This window comes from Muscardinus avellanarius, assembly GCF_963383645.1.
Source record: "Muscardinus avellanarius genome assembly, chromosome: 3".
NCBI lineage: Eukaryota > Metazoa > Chordata > Mammalia > Rodentia > Gliridae > Muscardinus > Muscardinus avellanarius.
Genome location: NC_137788.1, coordinates 115,289,069 through 115,307,179, shown reverse-complemented (window position 1 = coordinate 115,307,179; position 18,111 = coordinate 115,289,069). Strand labels below are relative to the sequence as shown.

The following is an 18,111-nucleotide window of genomic DNA, read 5'->3' as shown; positions in this document are numbered from 1 at the left end:
GACAGCCTCAGCTACTTAGCGAGGCCCTCTGCAACTCAGTGAGACCGTTTTTCAAAATAAAAAATAAAAAAAAAATAGGGCTGGGAGGTAAAAAAATAAAAAAATAGGTAACTTGGAGGTAGAGCGCCCTTGGTTCCATCCTCAGTATCAAAAAAAAAAAATTTTTTTTTGGAAAATTTTACAAACGTGTGTCATTTGAGCCCAGGGCTGGGACCCCTGCCTGAAACCTTGGAAGTGGGTGAAACAAGCGAGTATCACTGCAACCTAAGCGCCACTAGTTCCGTATTAAATCTGCCTCTATCTCCAGCCCTTCCAGTCTACTACCTCTGAAATTCTCCAGAATCGAGTTCCCAGGGGATTGCAGGGCTAGCTCTCTTAAAATAAACTCGTACAATTTTTATGTCTGAAGTTTATTTACAAAAACACATCTAGTGTGCTATAAGAGTTCAAGAGTTTGATCCAAGCCTGGGCGGTGGCACACGCCTGAATCCCAGTATTTTGGAGGCTGAGATGGGAGGATCACAGACTCAAGGCCAGCCTCAGTAACTTTGTGAGCAGAACCTCAGGAACTCAGCAGAGACTTTGTTTTAAAATTAAAAAATAAAAAGCCCGGAATGGTGGCTCCTGTTTGTAGTCCCAGTACTTGGGAGGCTGAGACGAGAGGATCACAGGTTTGCAGCCAGTCTCAGCTACTCAGTAAGGCCCTCCACAACTTCGTGAGACTGTTTTAAAATAAAGTACAAAAAATAGGGCTGGGGGTGTAGCCCATAAATTCAATCTCCAGTACCAAAAAAAAAAAAAAAAAAAGCAAGGCTGGGTGTGTAGGTCAGATGTAAAATGCCCTGGGGTTCAGTTCTCAGCCCCAACAAAACAAAACAAAACAAAACAAAACAAAACAAAACACTCCTGTGAGCCGGGTGTGGTGGCAGCATGCTTGTAATCCCAGCATTTGGGAGGCTGAGACCTCGCGGTTCACGGACAGCCTCAGCTACTTATCGAGGTCCTCCGCGACTCAGTGAGACCGGTTTCAAAATAAAGAATAAAAAATAGGGTAGGAGTGTAGCTTGGAGGTTGAATGCCCCTGAGTTCCATCCCCAGACCCGCAAAACAACAACAACAACAAAAACCAAACAAAACTCCTGTGATGCTCCTTTCTTAGTCTCTCAAGTATTAGAATTACAGGCATGCATGACCATGCCAAGCTGTAAATCTTTTTTATTTCATTTTTAATTTTTTTTTTTGTGGTACTGGGGATGGAGCCCAGAGGCATTCAACCTCTTAGCTACACCCCCCAGCTCTATTTTTTATTTTTTATTCTTTATTTCTTTTATTTATTTTTGCAGTACTGGGGTTGGAATCGTTGGATATTCTACTTCTGAGCTTTGCAACTTGGTGAGACTTGGTTTCAAAATAAAGAATAAAAAATATAGGGCTAGGGGTGTAGCTCGGAGGTGCAATGCCCCTGGGTTCCATCCCCAGTACTGGAAAAAAGAAAAAAAGTTGCTGTAAGCCAAGTGTTGCAGTTAACATCTGAAACCCCAGGAACTCAAGAGGCTGAGAGAGAAGGATCACAAATTGGTGATAAGTTGGGTCCCTCCCCTATGTGATCTCGCAGCGGAAGCCAGAAGCGGAGATATCGCGAGACTCCAAACATCAGCCGACTCAGGATGTCACAAGAGAGTCGGCATGCCTATAAAACTTTGGTGCCTCCGTCCGCCACGTGACTCAGCCGGCGATCAGGACTATGTGCAACTCTCCAGATGCCTGGCCCGTAGGTCCCCCTCTCCCACCAGCTGACTCTCCAAGAGGGTTCCGGGTCTGAATAAAACAGTGGTCTCTGGTAACCCGGTTGGTGTTTTTGCCTCCCTCCTAAACCCCCAACTCTATTTTCAACCTAACAGGTGAGTTGAGCAAGATGCTGTTTGAAAACAAAACATAGAACTAGGTGTGTTGGCATATGCCTGTCATCCCATCTGAGTCAGGAAGACTGCAGATTTGAGGCCAGCTTGGGCCGTTAGCAAGCCCTTCAGAAAGTTAGTGAGACCGTGTTTCAGAATAAAATATTAAAAAAGAGCCAGGCATGGTGATGCACACCTGTAATCTCAGTACTTGTTAGGCTGGGACAGGAGGATCACAAGTTCGAGACCAGCCTCGGCAATTTAGTGAGACTTAGAGTGAGTGAGGTCCTGGGTTTGATCTTCAGCATCTATTAAAAAAAAAAAAAAAAAGCTGGGTGTGGTAGTGCATGCTTGTAATCCCAATACTTGGGAGGCTAAGACAGGAGGATTGCACAGGTTCAAAGCCAGCCTCAGCTACTTAGTGAGGCTCTCAGCAATTCAGTGAGACCCTGTTTCCAAATAGAATAGAAAATAGGTCTGGGAGTGTAGCCCAGAGGTAGAAAGCACCTGGGTTCTATTCCTGGTACTCCCTTCCCCCAAAAAAAGCACTTGATGTCTTTGAATCTGTGCAAGGCAATCCCAAAGTACTCCTAAAAATGGGATGTGCTATGCAGGGTGTGGTGGCACAGGCTCTAATCCCAGTACTTAGGAGGCTGAGAAAGGAGGATTGCAAGGTTCCCAGTCAGCCTCATCAATTTAGTGACACCCTCCACAACTAAGACTCTTTTAAAATAGAATACGGTTGTGGGTGGTGCTCACAGGTAGAAGGCTCTTAGGTTCAATCCCCAGTACCAAAAACAAAAACAAAACATGCTTTTTTTTTTTTTTTTTTTTTTGGTGGTGGCACTGGGGTTCCTGGAAACTCTTCTACCTCCGGGCTACACTCCCAGACCTATTTTTATACTTTTTTTTTTTTTTTTTTTTGTGGGTCTGGGGATGGAACCCAGGGGCATTTGACCTCAGAGCTACACCCCCTGCCCTGTTATTTTATTCTTTATTTTGAAACGGTCTCACTAAGTTGTGGGGGGGCCTCACTAAGTGGCTGAGGCTGTCCACGAACCGTGATCCTCAGGTCTCAGCCTCCCGAATGCTGGGATTATAAGCGTGCGGGACTATTTTTATACTTTTTAAATTTGGAAACAGGGTCTCTTAAACCAGCACGGCTGGTTTCGAACCTGTGAGATCCTCCTGTCTCCGCCTCCCAAGCGCCGGGATTACAAGCGTGCGCCACCACGCCCGGCTCCTTATTTATTTATTTTTAATTAATTTATTTTTGTGTATGATATTGGGAATTGACCTGAGGAGCACTCTACCTTGAGCTACACTCCAGCTCTATTTATTTTTAATCTGAAACAGGGTCTCATTAGTTTTATGAGTCTCATAACTTGCTGAGGCTGTCCTTGAACCCTCACACGTACTGGGATTACAAGCATGGGCCACCATGCCTGGCTGGCTTTTTTGTTTTGAAACTGGGTCTCACTGGGTTGATAAGGCTGTCATCGAACCTGTGGTCCTCCTAAGCCTCTCAAGTCAATCCAAGTAAATTTTTTTTTCTTTCTCGTGGTACTGGGGATGGAACCCAAGGGCATTCTACCTCCGAGCCACACCCCCAGCCCTATATTTTATTCTTTATTTTGAAACAAGTTCTCACTGAGTTGCAAAGGAACTAAGTAGTAGCTGAGGCTGTCTTGAACGGGGATCCTTTTGTCTCAGCCTCCCAAATGCTGGGATTACAAGTGTGCATCACCACGCCTGATGTCAGAGTACTTTGTGCGTGTGTGTGTGTGTGTGTGTGTGTGTGTGTGTACTGGGGGTGGAACCCAGGGGCATTTGACCTCTGGGCTATACTCCCAGATCTATTTTACATTTTATTTGGAAACAGGGCCTCACTAAGCTGCTAAGAGCCTCATTAAGTAGCTGAGGCTGGCTTTGAACCTGTGCCATCCTTCTGTCGCTGCCTCCCGAGCGCTAGGATTACAAGTGTGCCCCACCACGCCCAGCTCGGGGTACTTTTTTGCATGAGCGCACACACTAGCCTGTGCAGCATTTTGAGTTCAGGGAGCTAGCTTCATACTATCTAACTGAATTTGCTCTGGGACAAAGATGTGGGGCTCTGGTCCCTCCGTGTCGGTACCAATTCGTAGCTAGGATTGGTGCCTCCCGACGCCACCCAAAAACAGCACCCATGAGCTCGCTCCCACCCAGCTCCCGAAGAGACCAGGGAGGAGAAACGCAGCGAGCATGCGCGTCAGCGCACGCAAGCGCAGTCTCTCTCCTGCGCGATCCATCCGTAGTCCCGCCCTCTGAGATCAGAGTAGAGAAACGATTGGTCATCCTGGTGCCTATCAGACTTATTGCCAATATCATTGGCTGTCGGGGAAAAGGCCAGTCCGCCGTCGTCAGCCTTCCCCAGCGCCACCGCGGAAGCAGCTATTGGCGGAGGCCGAGCCCGGGCTGCTCGCTTCCGGCGCGGGCCGCGGCGTTTCCTCCCCCACCCCGCGTCTCCCTCGGCTTTCCCACCCCCGCCCTTCCACCATGGCCGCCTCTGTGTGGTGTGAGGAGAAGCTGGTCCTCGGTGTCCTCCTATAGCGCCACTGCCTCACCCTCATCCCCTCGGGGCCGGAGCCAAAGGAGCCTCGCTCCCAAACCCGTGGGGCATCCGCCAGGAAGGTCTCCTACCCCTTACTTCAGGGGCAGGACTCCTCTTTCCCCCCACCTCTGGAGGCAGAAACTTAGGGTTTTTCCTCCTTTGCTTAGGGTCAGAAGCCAGAGAGGGCTCCCCTTCCAGTTCTTGAGGGGCGCAGCCGCCCCTACCCAGCTCACGGGGGCCAGGCCCTTTCCCTACCCTACTTCTGAACTAACGGCTTTGGCCCAGCACTGCCATTTCAGAGGTAGCCCCGAGAGGACCGGCCGCCTTCCCCCTCCGCAGGGGTGCCCGGAGCAGGGGCCCGGGCCCCCTCGCCCGCAGCCGCCCCTTGCCCCTCGGCCCTGGCAAGCCTGAGTTCCCATTTCTAGGACTTTCCATCCATCCTCTCCCTGACCTTTCCCCCTCTCCTGGCTGCAGCCATGGAGTTACAGAAGGGAAAGGGGGCAGCAGCAGCTGCTGCTTCGGGAGCAGCGGGAGGTGGAGGAGGAGGAGCGGGAGCAGGAGCCCCAGGAGGGGGGAGGCTGCTACTTTCAACCAGTTTGGATGCCAAGGATGAGTTAGAGGAGGTAGGTGTGGGGGGTGGGGAAGGGAGTTAAGAAATTGGGTTGAGGGGAACTGGAGTGGATGCGGGGTGGGGGTGGGGGAGAGGAGGCCTTCAATTTTTTTTTTTTTCCCCTTCTCTCGGAGGCAACACAAGCACTGCTCTGAGCTTCCTGCTCCTAAAGGAAGAAGTGTGGGCCAACTTCCTGGACAAGGTTGTCAGTAGTCAGAGCAGCCAGGAGTATGACAATGGGTGGGGGGTGTTGGTGATGGAAGGGATACAGCCTCCAGACATAGTGAATTATTTTTTATTCATTCCCACATACACACCTAAGTAATTTTTAGTACCCACTCTGTTCAGACTCAGGTCACCTATTGAGAAGTAATGCATGTGTTTGGTGGTGGTGATGGGATTCTGGGGCTGATAGGAGCGCGCAGCAGACCTTGGACCCCCCCCCCCATTAGATGGTCTCATTGACTTTGTGTAGACACAGCCAGTTGCCTGTAGTGGACATTTAGTATGAGTGAAGACTTAAAAGTGAGTAGTGTTTCCCACAGCATCAGCTACAGGAGAGGGGCGACAGGTGCGTGGGACCTAGGGAATTATCTTCTTCAGAACCAGATAGCACACATAGGTGCTGAGAAGAGGACCAAGGATGTAGCTCAGTGGTAGGGCATTTGCCCAAATTCCAGTACTGGGGAGAAAAAAAGGATAGAGTGACGCAGTGCCGTGGACCTGGATGGGGACTTGATGTGATTTGGTAGCTGTCTTCCCCCAACTTGTTCTTGCCCTTGTCCCTGACACCCCAGAGTTGGCTCATGTATCCCTTGCCATTGCTACACACAAGGGTACCTAGAGATGTAAGACCCAATGCCGGGCGTGGTGGCGCACGCTTGTAATCCCAGCATTCGGGAGGCTGAGACCTGGAGGATCACGGTTCGCGGATAGCCTCAGCTACTTAGTGAGGCCCCTCTGCAACTCAGTGAGACCCGGTTTCAAAATAAAGAATAAAAAATAGGGCAAGGGGTGTAGCTCGGAGATAGAATGGCCCTGGGTTCCATCCCCAGACCCGCAAAAAAAAAAAAAAAAAAAAAAAGATGTAAGACCCAGAACTGAGGCACAGCCTGAACCCTGTGTAAGGCCTACCTCGTGCTTCAACTCGATGGTTATCTAGGAACAGATGAGTAAATTAATAGGCCCTAGCTCTTTACCTTATTTCCAGCTTCTAATTTTGCCATGACCCTTTATCAGATCATTAGGGGCTGGGTAGACAGGTGAAGTCATAGTTTTGTTTTTGTGTTTTTGCAGTATTGGGGATGGAACCCAGGGCCATTCTACCTCCGAGCTACACCCCCACCTATTTTTTTTATTCTTCTTTTTTTTTTTTTTGGTGGTACTGGGGTTCCTGGAAGCCCTTCTACCTCCGGGCTACACTCCTAGACCTATTTTATTTTTTGGAAACAGGGTCTCCTAAGCCAGTGAGGCTGGCTTCGAACTTGCGCCATCCTCCTGTCTCCGCCTCCCAAGCGGGGGATTACAAGCATGCGCCACCACGCCCGGCTTATTCTTTATTTTGAAACCGATTCTCACTGAGTTGCAAAGAACCTCACTGAGTAGCTGAGGCTGTCTGCGAACCGTGCTCCTTTGGTCTCAGCCTCCCAAATGTTGGGATTACAAGTGGGCACCATCACACCTGGCTGAACTCATAGTTTATTATTTTTGCTCTGTGTGTGTGTGTGGTACGGGAGCTGGAACTCAGTGGTACTCTACTACTGAGCAATGTCTCCATCCCCTCTTTATTATTTTTTTGTTGTACTAGGGATTGAACCCAGGGCACTCTCCCTCCAATCTACACTCCCGGCCCTTTATATTTCGTTTGTTTTGTGGGTCTGGGGATGGAACTCGGGCATATGACCTCCGTGCTACAACCCCTGCCCTTTTTTTTTTTTTTTTTTTTTTTTGTGGGTCTGGGGATGGAACCCAGGGGCATTTGACCTCTGAGCTACACTCCCTGCCCTATTTTTTATTCTTTATTTTGAAACCAGGTCTCACTGAGTTGCAGAGGGCCTCACTAAGTAGCTGAGGCTGTCCGCGAACCATGATCCTCCAGGTCTCAGCCTCCCGAATGCTGGGATTACAAGCGTGCGCCACCACGCCCAGCATACCCCTGCCCTATTTTTTATTCTTTATTTTGAAACAGGGTCTCACTAAGTTGTGGAGGGCCTCACTAAGTAGCTGAGGCTGTCCTCAAACCGCTATCCTCCTCTCTCCGCCTCCCGAATGCTGGGATTACAAGAAGAATGCTGGGATTACAAGCGTGCGCCACCATGCCTGGCTCTAGCCCTTTATATTTTGAAACAGGGTCTCAGTAAGTTGTTAAGGGCCTCACTAAGTTCCTGAAGTTGGTCTGGAACCTGCAATCCTCCTGTCTCAGCCTCCCAAGGACTGGGATTACAGATGTATGCCACCACACCGAGCTCCTTTTTTAAATTTTTATTTATTTGTTATTTATTGTGGTACTGAGGATTAAATCCAGGGCCATTCGTCCTCCACGTACACCCCCAGCCCTATGTATTTATTTGTTTTGAAACAGGGTCTCACTAAGTTGCAAAGGGTCTCACTAAGTGGCTGAGACTGTCTGCAAACCGCGACCCTCCTGTCTCAGCCTCCCAAATGCCGGGATTACAAGCATGCCCTATATTTTATTCTTTATTTTGAAACAGGATTTCACTAACTTGCAGAGGGCCTCACTAAGTAGCTGAGGCTGGCACCAACCCATGATCCTGATCCTCCTGTTTCAACTGACTTTCCCTTTTTCTTTTTTTCTTTTTTTTTTCTGGTGGTACTGGGGTGGAGCCCAGGGGCTTTCTACCTCCGGGCTATACTCCCAGACCTATTTTCTATTTTATTTGGAAACGGGGTCTCACTAAGTTGCTGAGAGCCTCACTAAATAGCTGAGGCTGGCTTCGAACCTGTGTGATCCTCCTGTCTCAGCCTCCCAAGTATTGGGATTACAAGCGTGCGCCACCACACCCGGCCACCCTTTTTCTATTTTATTTATTTATTTATTTGCAGGTCTGGGGATGGAACCCAAAGGCATTCTACCTCCGAGCTACACCCCCTGCCCTATTTTTTATTCTTTATTTTGAAATCAGTTCTAAGTTGCAGAGGGCCTCACTAGGTAGCTGAGTCTGTCCGTGAACCGTGATCCTCTTGTCTCAGCCTCCCGAATGCTGGGATTACAAGCGTGCGCCACCATGCCTGGCTTCTTTTTTCTATTTTATTTATTTATTTATTTATTTATTTATTTTTTGGTGGTACGGGGGGTGGAACCCAGAGGCTTTCTACCTCCAGGCTATACTCCCAGACCTTTTTTATATTTTTTTTGGAAACAGGGTCTCACTAAGTTGCTGGAAGCCTCACTGAGTAGCTGAGGCTGGCTTCGAACCTGCGTGATCCTCCTGTCTCAGCCTCCGAAGCACGGGGATTACAAGTGTGCGCCACCACACCTGGCCTTCTTTTTTCTATTTTAATTAAATAATTTAAAAAAATTTTTTTTTTAGTACTGGGTATTGAACCCAATACCATACTTTTATCTCCAAGCTGTACCACTCCACTTTTTTTTTTTTTTTCTTTTCATTTCTGATACGGGGAAATGAACCCCAGGGCATTCTACCTGAGCTACACCCCAGCATATTTTATTTTGTTTGTTTGGCTTTTTTTTTTTTTTTTTTTTTTTTGGGCACGATATGGAGGAGGGAAGCCAGGGGCATTCTGCCTCTGAGCTACGCCCCAGCCCTGGTTTTTAATCCTTTATTTTGAAACATAGGCTCACTAAGTTGTGGAGAGCTGAGGCTAGTGGCAAACCTGCACTCCTTCTGTCTCATCCCCACAAAAACTGCGATTACCGAGCTCCCCCTCATGATTTATGAACATTTAGATAAAATTTGTTTTGTTCTTATCCACGAGGGTAGATATAACTAGGAATGTAAAGGATACTTTTTTTTTTCTTGGTACTAGGGATTGAACCCAGAGACATTCTGCCTCTGAGCTACACCCCCAGCCCTATTTTATTTTGATTTTGAAACAGGAACTCTCTAAATGGCAGAGGGCCTCATTAAGTTGCTGAGGCTGGCCACGAAGCTGTGATCCTGTTTCAGCCTTCCAAGTACTGGGATCACAGGGCTGCACCACCACACCCAGCTTAAAAGAGTACTTCTAAGAATAATGTGTTACCAAAACAAAAATGGTTTTAAACACACAAAAAATGATGGCTTAAGGAATGCCTGGCAATTTGAATTAGCCAATATTTTTAAAGAAATGACCACTTTCAGCCAGGCGTGGTGGTGCATGCTTGTAATCCCAATACTTGGGAGGCTGACGTAGAATCACAGGTTCAAAGCCAGCCTTGGCAATTTTGAGAGGCTCTCAGCAACCTAGGGAGACCCTGTTTCCAAATAAGATATAAAATCTGGTTAGGGGTGTAGCCTGGAGTTAGAATGCCTCTGGGTTCAGTCCCCACACCAGAAAAAGAAAAGAAAAATTATTTATTTCCTTCCTTCCTTCCATCCTTCTTTCTCTCTTTTTTTCTTTTTTTCTTTTTTCTTTAGTGGTCCTGGGGATTGAATCCAGGGGCATTCTTCCTCCAAGCTCTGAGCTACAAAGCCCTATTTTTTTATTTTTTATCTTGAAACAGGGTCTCACTGAGTTGAGGAGAACCTCACTAAATATCTGAGGCTGGCTGCGATCTGTATCATTCTGTCTCAGCCTCCCAAATGCTGGGATTACAAGCATGTGCCACCACACTCAGCTAATTTTTTTCTTTTTTTCTTTTTTTTGTGGTACTGGGGTTGGAACTCAGGAACATTCTATCTCTGAGTTACATTCCAGCCCTATTTTATTTATTTGTTTGCTTGTTTGTTTATTTATTTATTTGCAGAACTGGGGATGGAATCCAGGGGCATTCTACCTCTGAGCTATACCCCCAGCCCTCAAGTTCTCTAAGTTGCAGAAAGCCTCAGTAACTGGGGCTGGCTACGAACCTGTAATCCTCCTGTCTCAGCCTCCCAGGTACTGGGATTACTTTCAAGCACGATGTGGTGGCACACACCTGTAATCCCAGTACTCTGGAGGCTGGAACAGGAGGATCTTATTCAAAGCCAGCCTCAGCAATTTATTTATTTATTTTTTTTGTGTGTGTGTGGGTCTGGGGATGGAACCCAGGGGCATTCTACCAACGAGATGCACCTGCTGCCCTATATTTTTATTCTTTATTATACTTATTTATTTATTTAATTTATTATTATTATTTTATTTATTTATTTATTTATTTATTTATTTATTTGTGGTACTGGGGTTCCTGGAAGCCCTTCTACCTCCGGGCTACACTCTCAGACCTATTTTTACTTTTTTTTTTTTTTTTAAAATTTGGAAACAGGTCTGCTAAGCCAGTGCCCACGGCTGGCTTCGAACCTGCGCGATCCTCCTGTCTCTGCCTCCCAAGCACGGGGATTACAAGCGTGCACCACCACGCCCGGCAACACAGGGCCACTTTGAGGGCTAGAGATGTAGCTCAGGGGTAGGGTGTTTGCCTACCATGCCCAGACCCTGGGCTCGGTCTCCAGCACCACACAAAGAAGAAGGAAGAAAAGAAATGGCTGCTTCTGTTGTCAAAGGATTGATCCCTGTGTTTTTGCACTGGAGTCCTAGAGTTGTAGAGAGTCATTGACTGTGTTTATTCTTTTTTTTTTTTTTTTCCCTTTGGTGGTACTGGGGTTCCTGGAAGCCCTTCTACCTCCGGGCCACACTCCCAGACCTATTTTTATATTTTTATTTGGAAACAGGGTCTCTTAAGCCAGCTCAGGCTGGCTACGAAACTGTGAGATCCTCCTGTCTCCGCCTCCCAAGCACGGGGATTACAAGCGTGCACCACCACACCCGGCTTATTCATTTTTATTTATATATTTTTTGGTTCTGAGGATGGAACCCAGGGGTGTTCTACCTCTGAACTACATCTCTAGCCTTGTTTTCAATTTTTTTTTTTTTATGTGATACTGGGGATTGAACCCAGAGGCATTCTACCTCTAAGCTATACCCTACAGCCCTATTTTTATTCTTTATTTTATTTTATTATTTATTTATTGCGGTCCTGGGGGTGGAACCCAGAGGCATTGTACCTCTGAGCTATACCTCCAGCCCAATTTTTTAGTTTTTTTTTTTTTTTAAACAGGGTTTCTCTAAGTTGTGGAAGGCCTCACTTAGTAGCTGAGGCTGGCTGAAAACCTGTGATCCTCCCATCTCAGCCTCCCAAGTACTGGGATTAAGAGCGTCCGCTTCCACGCCTGGATAGTTGACTATATTTGATCCCTCCGGCAGTTTAGATGGAGGGAAAAGACTACCAGGATTGTTTGAAAATCTGTTTTTTCCCCATCCTGATTCTTACAGGAGTTATCATGCCCCTAATTTAATTTGTACCACAGGGTAGTGTCCTGTTCTGAGCAGTAAACAAAGCAGGATGGCAAGAGGAGACCACAAGATAGCTTCTTGCTTTTTTTTATATTATTTATTTATTTATTTATTTATTTTTGTGGTGCTGGGAGTTGAACTCGGGGGCATTCTGCATCCAAGCTACATCCCCAGCCTTTTTTTTTTTTTTTTTTTGTGGTACTGGGATTGGAACCCACCATCTTAGCTACACCCCCAGCCCTATTTTGTATTTTTTTGTGTGTGGGAGGGGTCTGGGGATGGAACCCAGGGGCATTTGACATCCAAGCTACACTCCCTGCCCTATTTTTTATTCTTTATTTTGAAACAGGGTCTCACTAAGTTGCAGGGAACCTCACTGAGTAGCTGAGGCTGTCCGCGAACTGTGATCCTCAGGTCTCAGCCTCCTGAATGCTGGGATTACAAGCGTGCACCACCACGCCCGGCTAGTCTTTATTTTTAAACCACGCCGGCTATTCTTTATTTTTAAACAGAGTTTCACTGAGTTGTAAAGGGCTTCTCTAAGTGGCTGAGGCTGGCCACAAACCTCCGATCCTCCTGTCTCAGCCTCCCAAAATCTGGAATTACAAGCGTGAGTCACCATGCCCAGTTAGTTCCTTGCTTTTTTAGACTGTTAGAATTAACTTCTGTTTCCAGGGAGAAGAGGGAGGGAGGGAGGATCTTTTTTCTTTTCTCCCTGGTCTTCAGGATGTGCATGTTTCCAAGTGTATCAGCCTCTACCTCTCCCCTCCTTGCCCTTTGTCCTTTGCATTTGAGTTTTCAGCAGGTCTTACCAGTGTTTTACCTCCTCGTGTGTGGTTCTGTTATCTCCACTAGACCAGGGTGTCTCGAAGGACAAGACTTGCTGGTCTTGTCCTCTGGGTCTCCCCACAGTTATCAAGACTTGGTGTAGACCGACTGACCTCTGCTTGTCCTGGCTTGGTAATTTTCCATCCCGGGCCTACTTGTTGCCCAGGAGCACAGAGGTAGCTCCCTAACCATATGCTTACTGTGTTGGGAATGATAGGAAAGTGGCATGGGTGGAACCCAAGGTCTCAGAACTTGTCATCTAGAGACAAGGAGGCTCATGAAAAACGCTGATTCGGGTTGTGAAGAGGCTGGGGTCTCTAGAGTTGGGTGTGACGAGGAGAGCCCTTCAGAGGCCCAGACCCTGAAGGATTGGCCATGAGCGTCTGGGGCCGGGGCTGTGACTCTCCTACCCTAGGGAGCATTTATTGTATCCTCTCTTCTCTTTGACCCCATTCCTCCCTTTGTGGACAGAAGTCCTCTTGTTCATCCCCAGCCCAGTTTGTGGGGGCGGGTGAGATAAAAATAGTGCCAGAGATTGGAGGAGTTTAGAACATGTTCCTGATCTCATGAGCCTTTGTAGCTCCTGGTTATTCCTTTGCCAAGGAGGGACCAGTCTTTTTTTTTTTTTTTCAATACTGGGAGTTGAACCCAGGGACAGTCCACCTCCGAGCTACACTCCCAGCCCTATGTTATTTTATTCTTTGTTTTTTGTTGTTGTGGTGGTACTGGGGATGGAACCCAGGGGCATTCTACCTCCGAGCTACACCCCCAGTGCTAGTCTTTATTTTATTTTTTATTTTTTTTGGAGGTACTAGGGGTGGAACCCAGAGGCTTTCTACCTCCGGGCTATACTCCCAGACCCATTTTATATTTTATTTGGAAATAGGGGCTCACTAAGTTTCTGAGAGCCTCACTAAGTAGCTGAGGCTGGCTTCGAACCCGTGCGATCCTCCTGTCTCAGCCTCCCAAGCACGGGGATTACAAGCGTGCGCCACCACGCGCGGCTCCTAGTCTTTATTTTGAAACAGGGTCTCACTGAGTTGCAAAGGGCCTCACTAAGTAGCTGAGGCTGTCTGTGAACCCAGATCCTCCTATATCAGCCCGGATTAGAAGCAAGCATGTGCCACCACACCCAGCTACTTACATCTTCCTTTTCTTTCTTTTTTTTTTTTGGTGATACTGCGGGTGGAACCCAGAGGCTTTCTACCTCCGGGCTATACTCCCAGATCTTTTTTTTTTAAATATTTTATTTGGAAACAGGGTCTCACTAAGTTGCTGAAAGCCTCACTAAGTAGCTGAGGCTGGCTTCGAACCCGTGCGATCCTCCTGTCTCAGCCTCCCAAGTGCAGGGATTACAAGCGTGTGCCACCACGCCCGGCTTACATCTTCCTTTTCTGAAGAGGATAGTCCTTCAGACACCAGCTTCCCATAAGGGAGTATAACTATATATATATATATATATATATATATATATATATAATGTTCTTTTTTTATGTGTTGCTGGAAATTGAACCCAAGGCACGAGCTCTACCACAGAGCTATCCTCTCCAGCTCTTTTTTTTTTTTTTTTTTTTTTGCAGTAATGGTGATGGAACCCCAGGGGCATTCTACCTCCAAGCTACATCCCCAGCCCTATTTTTTTTTTATTCTTTATTTTGAAATGGTCTCATTGAGTTGCAGAGGACCTCACTAAGTAGTTGAGGATGACAGCAAACTCGGACCCTCCTGTCTCATTCTCCCAAATGCTGGGATTACAAGCCTGTACCACCACGCCCAGCTACCCCCTCTTTTTTTTTTTTTTTGGTGGTACTGGGGAGGAACCCAGAGGCTTTCTACCTCCAGGCTATACTCCCAGACCTATTTTATACTTTATTTGGAAACAGGGTCTCACTAAGTTGCTGAAAGCCTCACTAAGTAGCTGAGGCTGGCTTCGAACCTGTGTGATCCTTATGTCTCAGCCTCCCAAGCACAGGGATTACAAGTGTGCGCCACCACGCCCCGCAACCCCCTCTTTTTTTAAGACATGGTCTCATCAAGCTGTCAGGGCTGACTTTGAACTTGGAATCCTCCTGTTTCTGCCTCCCAGGTAGCTGAGATTTATACTGTACACATTTTACCAGACTGTATTTATCTACTTGGTTGAGGAGGAGAAATGGAGAGGTTGGAGCCATCCCACTAACCTAAGTGTCCAGCTGCAGTCTTCAGCTCCAGGTGTATACTGGCAGACATCTGCTGTTATCTTGATAGTCGTGGTCAGGCAGTCTTGGTGCAGAAAATGAGTTCAGGAGCTCCTAGAGATGATAAATATTTACTCAGCTCTCCGAGGTGCTCATCCAGGGTTTGTTCTGAACGGAGCCCCTCTGCCAACAGTGTTGGCAGCTGCATGTGTGACTTCATATTACTTAGGGCCTCCAGAGAGTGGGGGAAGAAGGATACTGTTACTTGATTATAGGAATCTGGCTTTCTTTGTCTTTGAAGGGATATTGTCCTTTGACACCCGGAATGATTTGTAATTAATTCTCCCATCCTGTTTGGACAGGTGATTTGTAATGTTCAGGATGAGTATCTTCTGTCACCTTAAAAGGACTCTCCATCACAGTCGTCTTATCCATATTCTGGATTCCTGCTTTCTACATCCTTAGCTGGGCCTCTCTTGTTTCAAGAGGTCACTTTTCTCCTGTACTGGGCACAGACCCATAGAATTGACTCAGGCCTCTCTGAGCAGGGCTTAGGTTATCCAGAGCGGCGTGAGAAACTGTTCAGCCCCAGGTCTCTGCTTCATCCCAGCCAGTCCTCAGGGCTTTGTAGCCAGTTTTATAGGATCTTGGTACAGGGTCCAGGCCATCCTCTTCTCTCCCCTCCCCTTTCCTCTTCTCTCCTAGAAGGCAGACATTTACAGAGGGCAAGTAGGAAAGAAAGCTTTTCAGAATACTCAGGCACTCGTCCATGGTAGACAGTTCAGACATCCTTATGGACAGTCCATCAGAAGTGGGCTCGCAGGTGGGAAGGTTTGGTCCACATAGATGTAGATTTGTGCAGTTGATGAGCTTCCCCACAAGTTGAGTTGATTCTAACTCAGCCCAGGATGTATGTTTTTACATATTTTTATTTAATTCTCAGCAGCCTTGTGATGTAGGCATTATCTTTAGTTTTCAAATAAAACCAGGGCTTGGAGAGGCTAAGTAACTCACCCAAGAGCAGCCCAAAGCTAGCTAGAACGGGGCGTTCCTGTGTGCGGTGCTTCTTGTCAGTTTGCATTAGCTAACTGCTCTTTGACTTCTCTTGCCTCTCCTGTTGATGCAGCAGAGATTTTTCCCTTTGATAGGAAGCAGTATCTAGAATTTTAGAGTTCTGTCTCCCTGTATTCTGAAACTTTTAGCCTAGGCTGGGTATAGGAGTCTCAGCAAGAACAGTCTAGATCTAGCATCTGAACACTGACCTTCCGACCCCTGCTAACTGTCTAGAGTAGAAGTGAACTCTATTTAGGAAGGACGTGCAGCCGGAGGGTTTCCCTTCCCTGCCATCTCGCGCAGGAGCTGGCCTGGGAGGTGATGGGGCTCGAGCCCTTGGGCTGGGTCGGGGGGGCCGCAGCTTGTCTCCTGTGATCTCACAGCGCCTTTTCACAAGAGTGCAGGTGCTATTAGGGCCAAGCGAGAGGCTGACCTCGTTTGGGAGATCGGCCTGACTTGCTGGGAAAGTTGTGATCCCTTCAAACCCAGGTGGCGTTGGGCTTATTTTCGGTTGAAGTTTTATAGCTGACAGTGCCCCTTAACACAAAACTCTGCCCTTTGCCACCTTTGTTCTTGCACAGGACGGACATGGGGCTCTTCAGGGTGCTCATCGGAGGAGAAACCTGACCATTTTCCACACTTGTACCTCTTTCCAGTGTCCTTATTGTCAGTTCCTCAAAACGCTATGACTGAACTACTTTTTCCCCCCTCTTTTTTGTGGTACTGGGGATGGAACCTACAGACAAGCCCTATTTTGTGTGTGTAGGGGGGTACTGGGGGTGGAACGCAGGGGCATTCTACCTCCGACTTACACCCTGCCCTATTTTGTTTTCTTTCTTTCTTTCTTTCTTTCTTTCTTTATTTATTTATTTATTTATTTGCTGGTACTGGGGTGCTTAGAAGCCCTTCCACTGCCGGGCTACACTCACAGACCTATTTTATATTTTTTAATTTGGAAACAGGGTCTCTTAAGCCAGTGAGGCTGTCTCTGAACCAGCGCGATCCTCCTGTCTCCGCCTCCCAAGTGCGGCATGCCCGGCTGTATTCTTTATTTTGAAACAAGAGTCTTACTGAGTTGCAATGGGCCTCACTAAGTAGCCAAGGCTGTCTACAAGCCGCAGTCCTCCTGTCTCAGCCTCCCAAGTGCTGGGATTATAAGTATGCGCCACCATGTTCTGGCTCCTGTTTGTTTTTTTTCTTTATTTTGAAATAGGGTCTCACTAAATTGCTGAGGCTGGCTTCAAACCCAAGATCCTCTGTCTCGGCCTCCTGAGTACTAGGGTTACAAGTGTGCACCAGCATGCCCATCTTGACTCACTTCTCAGTAAGATACTTTGTGCCCAGATTATGCCTGTAATCCCAGTACTTGTGAGGCTGAGACAGGAGGATTGTGGGTTTAGAAGTCAGCTCTGCAGTTTAGTGAGGCCCTCACATTCTAAGGAGATCCTGTTTCAAAATAAAAAAGGCTAGGTGTGTTCGCAGCTCAGTGCCAGAATGATTGACTCGCAAGTGCGGTGCTCTGAGTTCCATTCCCAATTCCAAAGACAAAAAAAAAAACCCTAGAAAAAAAATCCTCCTCCTTTTACCTCAGCACCGCAAAAAATAAATAAATAAATAAAAATAAAACATTTTTTAATTAAAGAATCGGGGTTTTGGATGTAGCCCAGTGGTAGAGTGATTGCCTCGAATTCACTAAATTCAACCAGCACATTAAAAAAAAAATTTAAGGCTATATCAACAGCATGGTGACGCATACCTGTAATCCCAGTATCTTGGAGGCTGAGACAGGAGGATTGCAGCCTCAGCTACTTAGTGAGTGGCTTTATTTTTTATTTTTTTATTTTATTTTTTGGTACTGGGAATTGAACCCAGGGACATTCTATCTTTGAGCTACACCCCCAGCCCGATTTTATTTCTTATTTGGAAACAGTGTGCTAGGTTGGTGAGAGTCTCACTACTTGCTCAGGCTCTCCTCCAATCTGTGATCCTCCTGTCTCGGCCTCCCACAGACTGGGATTACAAACTTGCACTACCTACCACACTTGGCTTATTTTTGGCTTTTAAACAGGGTCTCACTAGGTTGCTAAGAGTCTCACTAAATTGCTGAGTCTGGCCTTGAACCTGTGATCCTCTTGTCTCAGCCTCCTAAGTACTGGGATTACAGGCTTGCACCACCACGCCCTGCTCACCCATTACCTTTAGTTTTCATGTGTCAATTTTTTTAAGGCAAGTAGAGCTAGAGACATGAGGCTTTAACTTTTTAAAACTGTTTTGGGGGCCAGTGGAACTTCATAGGTGCTGTTCTGACACATTCTTAATTTGTTCTCGTCCCTTCCCAGAGGTTGGAAAGGTGTATGAGCATCGTGACGTCAATGACGGCTGGTGTCTCCGAGAGAGAGGCCAACGACGCCCTCAACGCCTACGTAAGCATCCTGCTCTCCTGCAGCCATCTGCTTCCTGGGAGAGCTCTGGGATACACCCAGGGCTGGAGTTCACATCTTG

At 47.1% G+C, this 18,111-nt stretch overlaps 1 protein-coding gene across 1 annotated transcript in view; it reads left to right on the top strand.

Moving 5' to 3' along the window:
* Positions 1–4,964: 4,964 nt before the first annotated feature.
* INTS3 (integrator complex subunit 3) overlaps positions 4,965–18,111 on the top strand; it is a gene marked incomplete at both ends in the record, with an annotated part of 41,247 nt that continues 28,100 nt past the window's right edge. The window contains 2 exons of the mRNA XM_080692791.1: positions 4,965–5,111; positions 17,949–18,032. Coding sequence (XP_080548917.1) covers positions 4,965–5,111; positions 17,949–18,032 — 231 coding nt within the window. The remainder of the gene's footprint in view (positions 5,112–17,948; positions 18,033–18,111) is intronic.